Below are 15,277 nucleotides of genomic sequence, written 5' to 3' on the forward strand. Positions count from 1 at the left end.
CCCCCCCCCCCCACACACATAAATTTTCTGAAAAAATGTTTTTTTTTTCTTTTTGGTGTTACAAGGCCTTGTACATGCTAAGCAAGTGCTTTAGCACTGACACTAGACCCAATCCCTCTAAAATATTGCCCACCCCTTACTGCCCTCCTTGTACCCCTTACCCTCTCTGAATGGTTCCCTTCTGCTTCTTTTATAACACCTATCCTATGAACTTCTCTTTCCCTTTCTCTTAATATTTCTTCCTCTCATCTCTTGATTCCCTTTCGACAGGGTATTGCTCTGGTGTCCTGGCTGGCCTGAGACTCACTATGTAGACCAGGCTGGCCTTAAATTTACAGAGACCCACTTACCACTGCCACCCAAGTATCTGGGATTAAGGGTGTGTGCAACCACTGCAGGTGGCCATGAAATTCTTGAATCAATAAAATATTAACAAATAAAAAAATGATAAGCTAATGAACTGAATGGAAAGAAATTCAGAAATTTAAAAATCTAGGTTCCACGTATGAGAGAAAACATGCAGCATTTATTTTTTTGAGTCTGGCTTATTTTGCTTAGCATAATGATTTTCAGTTTTATTTTCCAGTAAATACCATAATTTTAGTTTCCTTTATGACAGAATAAAATCTCATTATATATGTACTTACATCACATTTTCTTTATTCACTTTTCTCACAACTAGGCTGGTTTCATTTCCTCCTTATTACGAGCATGGATGTGTAACAATGTCTGCGGTGTGCTGATTTGGGATCTTTGGCTCTATACAGAAGTTTTGAGTGGGTGGGTCATATGGTAGCCCCATTTTAGTCTTGAGAAACCAACATTCCAACTGAATCTTACAATGTCTACACCTGATTGCATTCTTAGCAGCAGGTGACACGCTTCCGATCTCTCACACTCCTTTGTTTGACAACAGCCTTCCTATTTTGTGTGAGACAGAACCTTGGGAACTGTTAACATACACCTCTCTGATGTCTAAGAATGCTACACACTTTTTCAAGTATTTACTGACCATCTGTACACCTTTTCAGAGTTGTCCATTCAGTTCATTAGGTCATCACTTTTTTATTTGTTAATATTTTTATTGATTCAAGAATTTCATACAATGTATTTTGATCATATTCTAAACCCCTCTCCACCTCTACCTTACCAGCCACCAAATTCATGTCCTCTGTAATTATTTGGTTTTTGTTTTATGAGGACTATCGAGTCTAATCTGTTCCCCAAGTGTTTTGGGGTATAGTTCTGCCCCCTAGAGTCTGGTCCACCTACCAGGCAACACAACAGTAAGTGAAATTGATTATCCCTCTCCCAGCATCTATCAGTTACCAACAGATCTTCAGCTAGGGTTGAGGCTTCCCATCTACCTCTTGCAGTCTATGCTGGGCCTCTGTCTAGCTTGGGCTTTCACAGGTCTTGTGCATGTGCGGTAAGTGCTATGGGTCCATAGATGCTACTACACTATGGTGTCCAGTCAACACAGTTTCCTTGTATTTATCGATCACCTCTGCCTCTTACAATCTTTCTATCCCCTCTTCCACAAAGACCCCTAAGCCTTAGGAGGAGAGGGTTTTATTCTGCATTTACTACTGAGCCTGAAGTGAAATTGTCTCTATACCACAGCCTAATAATCATGAACTATGTTTAAACTTCATTGTAAGAACTATGTCTAAAATTAAGAGCCAACACATTCACACCACTTAGAACAAATAAAAACTTAATTGATACTCTAAATTACTAGATGAAATCCCCTATTATCAAGTCTGCTTTAAAATATGACTTTTAGTACATTTTAAATGTTGGTCACTTTGGTAAAACGATTTCCTTATCTACTAATGGTCTACAGCCTACAATTTGAAAAACACTGATCTATTAAAGAATAAATGTTACCTAAAGAATTAAGATACAAACTCCTATCAGGGCCATTAAAATATTTATACTTAAGCCCAGTATATTACCTTTGCCTTCTACAGGCCTTAGTACTTTAAAAGCTTCACATTTGAGAGATTTGAACTATAGTTTTGCCAAGCTTAATTTAAGCTTCATTCTGCTTAGGAGTTTGAAAATACAGGCCAAGAAAGGATTTCTTCCTCCACTAAAATTCTATAGCATGAATTATCTGCAACATTTATTCAACACTTATGGTGCATGCATGAAGTCCTGGGTTCAATTTCTAGAACTGAATTTTTTAAAAAGGCAAAGAAATTAAATGTCCCTTTGTCTGAGTCTTTCCATTTTATATGGATTCATTTGTTAACATAATTCAAAATCAATAATGTACACTGTTAGTATTTTGTAGAACTATCAATATCACGGGAAGGAGGGTGGCCCATTGTGGGAGGGGTTTATTCTGAGAAGCTAACTTCATTGGTCTATTAAAAAGTTCATGAAAAATCTTGGTAAATGCCTCTGTCCTAGCCCATAGCCCTGTAGTATCACTCACCTTTTGGGCAAATATCAGTGCACGGTTTACACATTTTAATCCCATTTTCTTCTACTTCCATCTTGGAACTAGGACAAGCACGAACACAAGAACTGGAATCTACCACAAAGTTATCTAATTAAAATGGAAAATAAGGCATAATGTTAATGCTCAACCAACAGACTTAAAAGAAGATAGTTTAGGTTTGCAAATAGTTAGCAACATCGATAGTCTATGTTTCTTCCCCTAAAACAATTCTTTGCCTAAATACCTAAACCTGAAATAGTTTCTGCACAGCCCACATTCCAATCTGAGAGCAGTGGGTGCCATCAACTCCTACTTGCTTGGCTACCACTCCTCATCACGAATTGCCCCCAAGACACAGCAGATTTCTTTATAGACTTAGGAAACTACATGGCATTTAGTTGTGTTTCTCAATTGTTCCACTTCATTTCATGTCATGATGCAAGTTGGAAGTCTGAAAATACTTCAAGTTCATGAAGCACAAATGAAGCTTAAGTTAAACTGCCTTGGATCAAGAGAATGCACTTCATATCCAGGAGGAAATGTTGTAGACGCTTCCAGTGTTTCAGTGGAGTATTAGAGAAAGCTCCCAATCTCTCTCTCTCTCTCTCTCTCTCTCTCTCTCTCTCTCTCTCTCTCTCTCTCTCACACACACACACACACACACACACACACACACACATTTAAATAAGTGCATTTGTTTCGATCAGGTATTTGTTCACAGTAGCACAAAAGTTGTAAAAGGAGTGTGCATGTTTCCATGGGAGTAGGCACAAAGCATAAAGTATTTTAAATTTCAAGTTACCCGCCAGAGACTACCCAACACACACACACACACACACACACACACACACGCACGCACGCACGCAAATATTTTAAATTTCAAGTTACCCGCCGGAGACTACCCAACACACACACACACACACACACACACACACACACACACGCACGCACACACACACAATTCATAAAGTGCATGGAAGTCTGATCCTTCTTTTCTTCAACTAGGAGGTTGTGTATTTCAGAATGCTAAATGGGATATGGAGAGCTATGTTTAGAAGCTAAATAACCTTGTTTCCAACGAGAATAGTTCAACAAATCAACTCTTATGAACAAGGGCTATTGATGATTTTGACATTATAGTAGAAAATACTAGTGTTCGACATTAGTCTAAAAGAAGAAAGTTCTATGGGTTTAAGATAGTTCCACCCCCAATGGAAAGGCTGTATACATTAAAGGTAGGGTGGATGTTTACTAACAATGCCGTAAGGGATAGGAAAGGGACAAATATTAAATGCTTGCCCCAAACCAAGCATAACTAAAATGTTTAATTATACGGGAATACAGTAACACATCTTTATTAAAAAAATGTTAAATGTAACAGATACAGCTGAAGTTTTCTATACCCTTTGGATATTCTAAACCTTATAGAATCCAATTACTTATTAGGAATGACTGAACTGTAAACCAACACAGGAGCCCACGTAAACAGGCTACAATACATGACTGACAGGAAGCGAAGTGCAACTTTAGAATGACACTGAACTTCTATTCACTTCTAAGTGGGAAGACTTCCAAGACATGCTGATGAGGCAGAAGCCAAATTACAGAATCACATGTATTCTATGATGTCATCACATAAAATGTGTTGTGTATGTAAAACAATATTAACACCCGTCCTTGGGAATGTTCTCATGATTCCTAGAACTTACATCTGACCCTATTCTTGGCCCATGTCCTTGGATCATCTTCTGATACGTTTTCTCTTATAATGCACTGTTAGTTATTTTTTCACCTGAGTGCTCTATGTAGAAGCCTCTGTAACATGAAGTGCGTACAGAATAAGCATGAAGTGAATACTATCTACATTTTTTCAGACAAGGTCTCACTGTAGCCTTTGTAATCCTGGCCTAGAACTTGATATTTGATCCAAGCTTGCCTCAAACTCAAAGAAATCTGCTTGCCTCTGCCTTCTGAATGCTGGGATTAAAGATAAACACCACCAACCTGCTCAGTTATGTGATTTTAATAAAAGATTGTTTTACCACTGGAAAAAAGTTAATAAAAGAAGAAAGTTTTAATTGACCATTTTCTATGTATTTTAAAGCTTCCATTTTTATGAATATGTAAGTAAATGTAGTGATTTCCTTTTTAACACTTTTCATAAATAAATAGATTAGTGTTTCAAATAGCTAAAATCTCAAAGCAAATACTATTCACACATATATTCTATTTAATAGCTGATCAAAGTTCTGCTGGTCTTATTGAATTCTTAGGATTTGTAATTGGATTCCTAAATATTACTTAACAACTTTCACTTCTACTAAATTATTATGACATATATTTAGTATAAGTAAATAATAATAAATATAGGTGTAAACTCATTCATATTAGAATCACATCACACCCTGTTAATAATACAGCTTGTTGCCACTTAATGAGCTGTGAGAAACAATATCCTGTGTTGGACTCCCAAGGAAGAGTGAAAAGAGCAACTCCTCACTCTAGTATCCAACATGCCACTCCTTTTCTATGGGCTTCAACCATTACTTAAACATTTCAGGCTTTACTTTTATTGTGAAATATGAATGGTAGGACCCATATCCAATATAAAATAATTTATCATTTTATCGTTAAAGTTTGAAATGAAGATGAACTTAGATTTACTTATTTGACAGTTCTTAGTGTGTCACTTACGTGGGCATTTCTTGACACAGAAGGCTCCATATGTGTACTTGGCATTGAAGTTGTGCTCCAGTTGAAATGTGGTTGGATTGTAGACAAAGGTCTGAGGACACTGAGTAACACATGCTCCACTGTCATTGAAATTCATGCAGGCCTGTAACACAGGAGATAGTACTTTCATTTACAAGTAACTTTCACATGTGCTTATTAATAAAACGCTCCTACAATGATTTTTGAAGGTGGTATACTTTATTATATTTCAATTTTATAAATGTTAAAAAAATGATCATTTTGAAGTCACTGTGCTTTACAATTTTCACCAAAATTAAAAAAAATATTTTAATATTTATGAGTATTTTTCCTGATATATACACACACATATACATATATACATATATATGTGTGTATTTACATCTACATCTACATATATACATATATGTGTGTATGTGTGTGTGTGTGTGTGTCTGTACCATGAGATATATACAGACAGCATGTGTGTGCCTGGTACCCATAGGTACTAGAAGCCAGATCTCCTAGAACTGGAATTACAGCAGGTTGTGAGCCACCATGTGGGTGTTGGGAAGTGAACCTGGGTCCTCTTCAAAGCAGCAAATGGTCTTAACAATCTCACTAGCCTCTTCAACAACCTTTCTCCCTTCCTGTCAGTAAATATATCATATGTAATTACTGGTGTTCACATTGAGTGGTATCAATCGATTCATTTCTAACTAAGAATTAATGTAAAATATTGAATCTACACGGTAGCAAATAATTTAATTCACATTGATTCAACCAATTTATGTTTAATATTAATAGTCAGTTTAAGGCAGGGATTTGTTTGGAGAGATTGACTGGAGAGTTTAATGCCTTCAGTGGCATGTTAAGTGCAAGTATCATCTTTCTATAGAAGGAAACATAATGGTCATTCCACTTGACTTAAGGAAAACTGGGCCAGGTGACTCACCAAGTGCAATAAATATGAGGTAAATGCAAAGAGGAAATAGCTCTAGTTAATATTTATTTAAATAATATAATGGCAGGGGTTGGAGAAATGGCTGTGGTTGAGAACATTGGCTGTTCTTGCACAGGACCAGGGCTTGGTTCCCAGTACCCACATGACAACCACAAATGGTCTGTGACTCCAGTTCCAGGAAATCTAACACTTGCTTTTGCCCTCCGTGGGCATTGTGCTTATATGTATTCTGGCAAAATACTCATACTTTTAAAATAAACACAAAATAAATTTATAATTGGAGTAGTAGTAGTAATCATAAAAATACAACGCCATTTTATGCATGGCTCCGTTCACAACTGTAGCTACCATTTTCAAAAAGGCAGCTGATTTTTGCTAACATACATTTGTCTTCACAGCTCAATTAATTAATACTTTCAATTTCACTTAAGAAGAATTAGAAGTCATTTTAGCTCCTAAGAGTTAGGTTTTCAAATACCAAAAGAAAGCACATGTGTAAGTATACATAAACATGTGACTGGGCTGGAGGGATGGCTTAACTATTAAAGACTCAGACTCACAACCTAAGCATAAACATGTTACTAACAAAAGTGTGAGACACTTTAATTAAGAAATTAAATTTCCTAGGAATAGTTTAGGCCTCAGCTAGCAAGCTAATTTAAAGTGAAGCTCTGTTTTAAATTTCATTAGAATGTCATATGCTTATTAATAAACAATAATTTATTCTGTTTCCTCAAAACGTTTGCTTCATCAATTGTTTTTTAGCAATGATGGCCTAGTTGATGCATAATCGGAATCAAGCTCACTGATGACACGTTAGTCACTGCGATGACACTTTGTAGGAAGACTCTATTAAAAACCAATCTAGAAATCTCAGTAAGTTTTAATTTATGACTATGAAACTTCATGTGTTCTTACAATTGCATTACCACACACTTTCAGCATTGAAATGCAATGTTGTACATAGCTTTGGAGCAAAGGGATATAAGCCAGAGTAATAAAGCAAATTTACCTTTCAGACAGCACACAGGGACAACATAACTTATACCAAGGCCTCAGTTCGGCCTTCATGAACATTCAGTATTAAATGCCAAAGTGGAATCACTGGACCATTCCATAAAAGTAATGAAAGGAGAGTTCTGAAGAGCACCTGGCACTGCTTGTCTTGATAATGCAGCCAGGAGAACGAGGCAGCACACTTTGAAGGGTGAGTTTTTGCCACTGTTTGTCACTGATGCTCTTGTTTTGGAATTGTTAATGCAACACCTGCAATCTGCAGTTTCTTTAAACTCAAGCTTGTGTCTCCTGTCTACACTGATGACAGATAAGCCAAGTGTTCTCAGTTCAAGAGCTGTTGAGTTTCTACCTTGGATTTTTCAGATCTTAACCCCATCTTCGTCTACTTCATCCACTTCCCCAATTCTTATTTTTGGTTCACTATAGATTTATAGTAAACAAATTAAGTTTCTTATGATGTTCAAATTTAAGAAATAACTAGTTATGGCATATGACCTTTAATTTTTATTTTACTTATTGGATGAAATATCAGTTTAAAAAATTTAATTCTATATTCTGGGAAGACTATGGGGAATAGATAGGAAAGGATTTCTAAACATAATGAAGCTGTATTGTATGAAATCCACAAAAATTCAGTTAAAAATTTCATTGAAAAAAAATTTAATTCTAATGATATGTGTTTGGTGCATTTTTAAGAAATGGAAAAAAAACAAAATAAATGGTTGTCATTTTCAATAATTTATTTAGCTATATTTGCAACAACTGACAAATGTGAGTTTTGGAGCAACAGTTTACTCCATCTACTATTGGTTAATTCAGCAAAGATTTAATGAAGTCTGAAATCAATTGATGAAAATTATTTTACAAAACTTTTAACAGTTTGTAAATTCTTCAGCTATAACCATGTAATTTGTATTAGGAAACAAATTCCCCTCACTCATGACTCAGTGAAACAGCAACATAAAATGATAAGCCCTGATTATTTGAAAAGGATGCTTTGAATTTTTGGAAGATATATCTCAACATGTGTTCACTCATGTTCTCCAATACATCTTATTTTTAACATAAATTATATCAGAAAAATGCAATCCATTGAAGTAGAACAACATAATTCTGTTTAATCAATAGCCATCTCAGTGATAGAAGGCCTTTTAGGAAGGTGCAGCTTTTGAAGTTCTAAAGTGACTAAATCTTACCATAACCTAATGTTAAATATTTATTGTCCCTCAGATTCAGGTATAGGAAAGAACGAAGACCTAGACGTACAAAGCAGTCAGTGTCCTTGGGTCCTGAGCAGCCTCCAGCACATTCTCGATGGCAACAGTCACTGACGTAGGGTCCATAGCACCTGCCATCACACTGCTCTGCACACACAGTCCTTGTTACTGTAGAAGACAGAGATGCGGCCTCAGTCAGAGTCATCCACCAACTGAAGCTATATTTGCAACAACTGACAAATGTGAGTTTTGGAGCAACAATTTACTCCATCTACTATTGGTTAATTCAGAAAAGATTTAATGAAGTCTGAAATCAATTGATGAAAATTATTTTACAAAACTTTCATAAATGTTACGCTCTTATTTCAACAAGTAGGTATAACAACTTAGAAGATCGTCTATGTTAATAAGAAAACATTAAGTATTGAATAACCCATTCAGTAGCTTGGGAAAGATGAAATCGTTATTGAGGTGGTTCACACAATGTACAAAGGGCAAAAAGTGTCTTCATATATTGAAGGCTTTTAGTACTCAGGAGAAATATGGATCAGATTTTTACTTGATCTGCATTAAGAATGAAAGGGAAGGATGGAAGAAAAGAAGGGAGGTAGGAAGTAATGGAGGAAATCATAATAAAAATTGTCATGAGTCTTTTCTTATTCATCAGTCTAATCTGACAATATCACATCAGTGTATACTTTAACAGCTGTGTATAAATGGGCCATGAAGTTTGTAGTAATGAAAAACAAGATACTCTGTTTATTTCACTTATTACAAAGAAATACTTTCAAAGCACTTTGATGTATGAACTCAACAGAGTAGTACATGGAGCATATCACTTCATGGCTTCTGTATTTACACTTCCACCTTGATCCTGTTTAGCTTATTTACCATTTGAACTAAACTGCTTTTATTGCTACTTTATCAAGACTCTGCCAATTAAGTATTAGTCATCCAAAATTTTGTTGGGTTAACATCCTTTGGCTACTGTCTCATTCCCTGATAAGAAATACAACCCCCTAGTCCTTTACTACCTACAGGCCAATGACACTTTGATTCAAACCGAATTCTGTATGGAGCTGCCACATGCATTTGTAGCTTTCTAAAGACATTCTTTAGAAATACAAAGGTACACACAGCAGCAGGCAATTCGTCCCCACTTCCACCGTGGACTGAATTCCTTTTCATCTCTATTAATGAAAGTATCATCTAGCCAAGAGCTCAGCTAGAAATTTGAGGTGAATCTCTTCTATTGCATCTTCCCCCATCACTTCTGATATTTGAGAAAATCAAAAATATCAGTTTTTTTCAAAATTTCATTACCTCCCCTCTGGATGCTAGTTTTGTTCAGAAACTTATCTATAAATTATTATACAGCTTCAAAAAAGTTTTCTTATCTTGTCTCTTCCTTCCAACTAATCCTCCATGATGCTCTGAAGAGATGGTTTGGAAACAGAAGTTGGTGCCTCTGATTAGTGTTGGCAATCCTTCACAAATTAATGACCATCTCTCTGTACAGGAATCTCTTACCACTCCCAGAGCTTCTCAACATGCCGTGTGTTCTTCATGTCTCTCAACGCAGGAGCTCCCCTAGCAACTCCTTCCACATAGCTACAATGCTGCTGTAGATTTTTTACCTTTTGCACAAGGCATTTCTTCATCTTAAAAATGCTCCCTTTCTTCTCTGCTTAGCAAATGTTTTCTTTGAAACCTTTCTAGACATATCTCCAAGATGAATTATTGTATTACCCTTGCTTCTGAATAAGATACATCCCAGGTGGTTTGAAGCCTAAGCTCATGTTTAATCTCCACCATGTGATACAAACAATTTATCTATCCACTCTGTATCTCATATTATCATTTCAAAGATAGAGCCAAGGTAACTACCCATCTAATAGGATTGAGGACAAATAGAGGTAGATACAAGTAAAATGTTACGTACTGTTATTGCATGTCATTTCTGTTTTCTGTGTTAGCTTATGCCTTCCCAACCAAGTAGTGAATTATTGAAATTTACAATGTCATCAAAGGTTTTATATTCATTCATAAGGGCAATATTTGGCACTTAGCATACAACAAGAAGAATCCTCTTTATATGGTAAGATGTAAGAAATTATCACCCTAAAGAAAGTACCTGCTGAATTGCTGAGTGATAGCACACTTATTAGAGGCATGAAATGATTTAGGAAGCTATCAAGGAAAAGAATACATAGACAGTTATTAATGCACCTTAAATTAGAGCATATGGAAATTCAAAGAATGAAGAATTGTTGTTAGTACCTATTATAAAATTTCAAAGATTCTTAAATTCTGCTGCTAAAATGATAATTGACACAGAGAACCACAACTGGCCAACTTTCAGAGAATAAGAGGCTGCAGATTGTTTATCCCTGAATAGGACACATGTATCAAACTTCTGAATCACAAGGCTCGAGGATCGTTGCAGAAGACAGTGTGGAAAGATTGTAAGAGCCAATGATGGTGGATGACCACAAATATACAGAGTTTTCCAGACAACTGGTCAGTTAATCAAATGAACTCACAGCAATATTGACAGCATGGACAATTCCCACATAATCGAAGCCAGACAAAGTCCCAGCATAGTCCTAGGGAAGTAGGTAAGAAGCCCCAACGCTAAGTGAGAGAGAATTGGCTACCTATGGCTGCTGGGAAGGGGACAGTCAGTTTCATTTAACAGTGAGACCTTTTGTAGCTTGCCCAAGCTCCAGTGGATAGAGTCACACCAATGTGCATTGGAGACACAAATTTGACTCTTTAGGCATATATGTATGTTAGATTACATTAAATTGGGTGGAGGGTAGTAAGGGGTGCAGCTAGGAGACAGAATCTAAATATATCATATGAAATTTGTAAAAAAATATTTTAAAAATTCTGCTGAGTATTTATGATGTCATATTTTTAAAATATTTTATTTATTTTAATTTTATGCATATAGGTGTATTGCCTGCATGTGTGTAAGTGCACCTGTGTCAGGCAATGACTGCAAAGGTCAGAAAAGGGCATCAGAACTCCTGAAAATGGAGTTACAGATGGTTGTTAGATGCCATGTGGGTGCTGGGAATTGAATCCAGGTCCTCTGCAAGGGCAGCCAGTCCACTCAACTGCTGAGCCATCTCGCCAGTCACTTGGTGTCATATTTTTACTCAGCTCTGTTTCCATTTACTCTGATGATAATATCCATAAGCTGATGCTTAATGTTGAAATATGAGGTATGTTTCTATTGAACATGATCATGGTACTTCCTGTAGAGCACAATCTTTACAAATATCAAACACAATTTGAACTAAAATAGTGCTAGGATTTATCATCTGCCTTGATTTTGCTTTGGAAAATATAATCACATGGTATGATATTTGTTATCATAAGCTTATAGAAGATTTTGTTTTCTTGGCAGTGGTAGGGATTGAATCCATGCCTGACAGATGTTAGTCAAATGCTCTGCCACTCAGCTACATCCCTAGCCCTGATTTTGGGAAAAATTTATGTCTAGAGTTGTGTGTGCATATTTTGCATTTGTAATTTGAGGTACTCTAAATTTCAATACTAACAATTTCTTCTATAAGTTTTCGGTGTAACACTCATTCTACACACCTGTTTACCTTTAGGTCTTTGCTCAAAACTCACTTCTCAGTGATGTCTACCCCTATTTGATATTGAATTTTCTCAAATAACTAATTCCCGAAGACTTTTCTGTCCTTTTTCTTTCTCTCTTTCCATGTCTCTTTCTTTACCTAGTCTCTTTCTTTCCTTCAAATACTTCTCTTCCTTGCATATTCTTGTTGCAGCACCAAATGCCATCTATCATACTGTGGTGGTTTGAATGAGAAATGTCCCACATAGGCTCAAGTATTTAATCACTTCATCCCCAGTTGGTGGAGCTCTTTGGGAGGTCATGAAATCAGGAAGTGTGGCCTTGCCAGAGAAAGGAATGTGTCACCAGGGGTGGGCTATGAGAGTAGATACACTTGCCCTACATCTGGTCTACCCTCTGCTTCATGCACTTGCTGGAAGGCTGGAAGGTGTGAGCTCAGCTCTCTGCTTTGGCTTCCTGCTGTGCCTCCCTGCCATGATGAACTCTTATTCCTCTAGAACCATAAGCCCAAACAACCTTTCTTCTACAAATTGTCTTGACCACGGTGTTTTATTACAGCAACTGAAAAGCAATTAATATAAATACTTTCCAATTTATTTATTACATTTCCTGTATTATAGTATATTCAAATTTTTAGAACTACAATTAAAATTCACATAATTTGTTATGTGTTTATATGAAATACATATCATATATATCACTTATGTATGTATGTATGATATGTACAAAAATTATATCATTTAACTTCATAATCATGTATTGTGATTATAATACTATTCCCATTATTTAATCAAATGCTATATTTTTTAAGCACACAAATTAGTAATTCATACTGCATAAAGTAAACAATTTTAGTGCATTGATTTTTTAAATAATATATTTCAATGTATTTTTCCTCTCCCAGATAAAATAAAGCTCTTTTCATGGACCAAGAGTAACTAATTATAATAGAAGGCATATGTTAAATAAACAAATCACTACATTTCAAATAAGTGTCATCACAGAAAGTCTATTAATTTGCTTCTAGGTAACAAGAATTGCTCAGATGCAAAACAGCAGCCTGGAGCTGAATCAGCAGTCATACCCTGTAAGACACATCATACTTTAATTCTAGACACATACATCTAAAGGTTAATTACTATTTTTAATACCTTCTTGAATCATAGTAAATACACAAAACATTTCAGTTTCCATTTATTTACTTTAGCCTTCCCTGCCAAGTAGGACAATTAATGCAGAAAGTATTAATAAAGTAAAATTACTAATTAATATGTATTAAAGAGTATTTCTATATAGACATTAAAATCCTTTCACTGAGTACATTAACATGTGAAAAGGACATGTTACAAATGACAGACTTCGTAACAACTGATACTCTATGAAACTTTTAAACACGTGTTTTAAATTATTTTATTATATAAAATTTTAAATAAACTTTAAAATTTTCCAAATCAGAATATCTTCCATATTGTGGCCAATTAGCTCATCTTTTCTAGACATTTGGATGCTTCATATTCTGTTACATTTCAGAGGCATGTAGAGAAGCATCTATCTAAATATCCAAACAGAAATAATTTAAAATTTTCTGTTTTAAGTTAGTAATGAGGAATTATGGGAATTTTTATTAAAAATAATTGATTTCATGTAAGTTACATTTAACATAAAAATAGGGCTAAATTTAGGCAGTGCTTTTCAAAGCATTTCCCTGTGATTTTCTCTTGTTCTTTTCCTCTTCCCATCTGTCTCCTCTTCATGGCTATTCATCCCTCTTTCCTTCCCTCAATGGTTTCTTACTGTGTTTATACTCTATACCCAATTATTGTAAATAATATATTAGAAATAGATTGTCTAACAGGATTTTTCAAATTGAACATAGAGATTTTTTATGTAAATGAAATTTTGGTTCACTTAGTGTGGCCCAGTGTTCATTTGTTACAAATTCCTAAGTAATGTGACTGTCTGCTGATCCACAAACCTCTTTTCTAAAAGCAGCAAATATAGTATTAACATATGTGTGTGTGTTTGTGTGTGTGTTTGTGTGTGTGTGTGTGTATCCCAGGAAGCACCTAATTCTTATTCAATTAAAATGACTGACAATGCTCTAATTATCTTGAGAGTTTTAATAGGCTTTGTAGGTTACTCCAATAATGTAGAGATTTGAGCTGAGAGCCATTAGTCTATCTAGTAAAAATGAAAAAAAAAAAAAAAAACCTACATCATTTGCAACATTTGACTGATTGACAAACTATGCTTTTCTTGAAACTCAATCCCAGTGCCCTTTCACCATAATTTCCTATTTGTGCGGTTAAACTCGCTATCCTTAATTGGGAATCAAACAAACAAAAATTGATGAGTAGGTACATAGCAAGATTGGAGAGGAAAAACATGTAGATGGTAAGAAAATCACTCCTTGCTCATTCTGAAGACAAAATTTTCATAAAATGGGTTATCAGAAAATTGTTGCTCTCTCTTATCCAGTAGCTGTCTGTCGAGATTATTCTAGGGCAATCCTCAAGTTCTACATATTTTAATGCACATTAGTTAATTTTTGTGACTTCAGTTAATATTCAATGACCTGTGTCCTCTCAAACCTCCGTATTATTTCTATTTCATGACAAAATTTCAGTAAATTGTGTCCATAAAGCACATCATGTCTATGAAATAGATGGAACATTAATGGCAGTTACAGTGTTTTTAGTTACATTGTCGGAGCTTTGAGCAAGAAGAAAAACCCTTCCGTTTAATAGACCAGACCTTGGTTGGATGTAAGAAAGAAGTTGCTGGAGAATTGACTCAGCCTTTAAGAGCACTAGCTGCTCTTGCAGAGGACGTGGGTTTGATTCCCAGTGCCCACATGATAGCTAACAACCATCTGTAACTCCAGTTCCAGGGGATCTGACACCATCTTCTGACCTCTGTAGGCATTGCACAACACAGGTGCACTTAAATACTTGAAAGCAATATACTCATACACATAAAATAAAAATATTAAAATATATTAAATAAGAAAGAAGCTATTAACTGTCATATTGATTTATGGAAAAAAGTAATGAGTTCTCTGGTGTTCGTTTGAAAGTATTTTAAGGGGGAATCTCTTTGGATGCTTTGTATGTGTTCTTCACGAGATCAGCAGCTTACTGATGTGTCTACATCTCCTCTCTACCTTTAGAATCAGCATTTACTCCTAGGAAAGGCAAAATTGTGCCTGAAACACGAACAATTTGGACCTCACAGCATGTTTTTGGGTAGCTCCCATTATCAGGGTATTTTTAAAGTGAAAACAGCATTATGTATAAAACACACTGCAAAATGTGTAAAGAACCAGG

The 15,277-nt window shown here is 35.5% G+C and overlaps 1 protein-coding gene across 4 annotated transcripts in view; it reads right to left on the reverse strand.

Annotated features, from left to right (window-relative positions):
• Nucleotides 1-15,277, reverse strand: part of Erbb4 (erb-b2 receptor tyrosine kinase 4) — a 1,194,626-nt gene that overhangs the window by 327,929 nt on the left and 851,420 nt on the right. For all 4 annotated transcript variants that reach the window (XM_029569917.1, XM_029569919.1, XM_029569920.1 and 1 more), the window contains exons 6-8: nt 8,388-8,506; nt 5,144-5,285; nt 2,444-2,557 (exon numbers count right to left, since the gene is read on the reverse strand). In XM_029569917.1, coding sequence (XP_029425777.1) covers nt 2,444-2,557; nt 5,144-5,285; nt 8,388-8,506 — 375 coding nt within the window. The remainder of the gene's footprint in view (nt 1-2,443; nt 2,558-5,143; nt 5,286-8,387; nt 8,507-15,277) is intronic.

Source organism: Nannospalax galili, unplaced genomic scaffold (genome assembly GCF_000622305.1).
Source record: "Nannospalax galili isolate Female #2095 unplaced genomic scaffold, S.galili_v1.0 scaffold281, whole genome shotgun sequence".
Lineage (NCBI taxonomy): Eukaryota > Metazoa > Chordata > Mammalia > Rodentia > Spalacidae > Nannospalax > Nannospalax galili.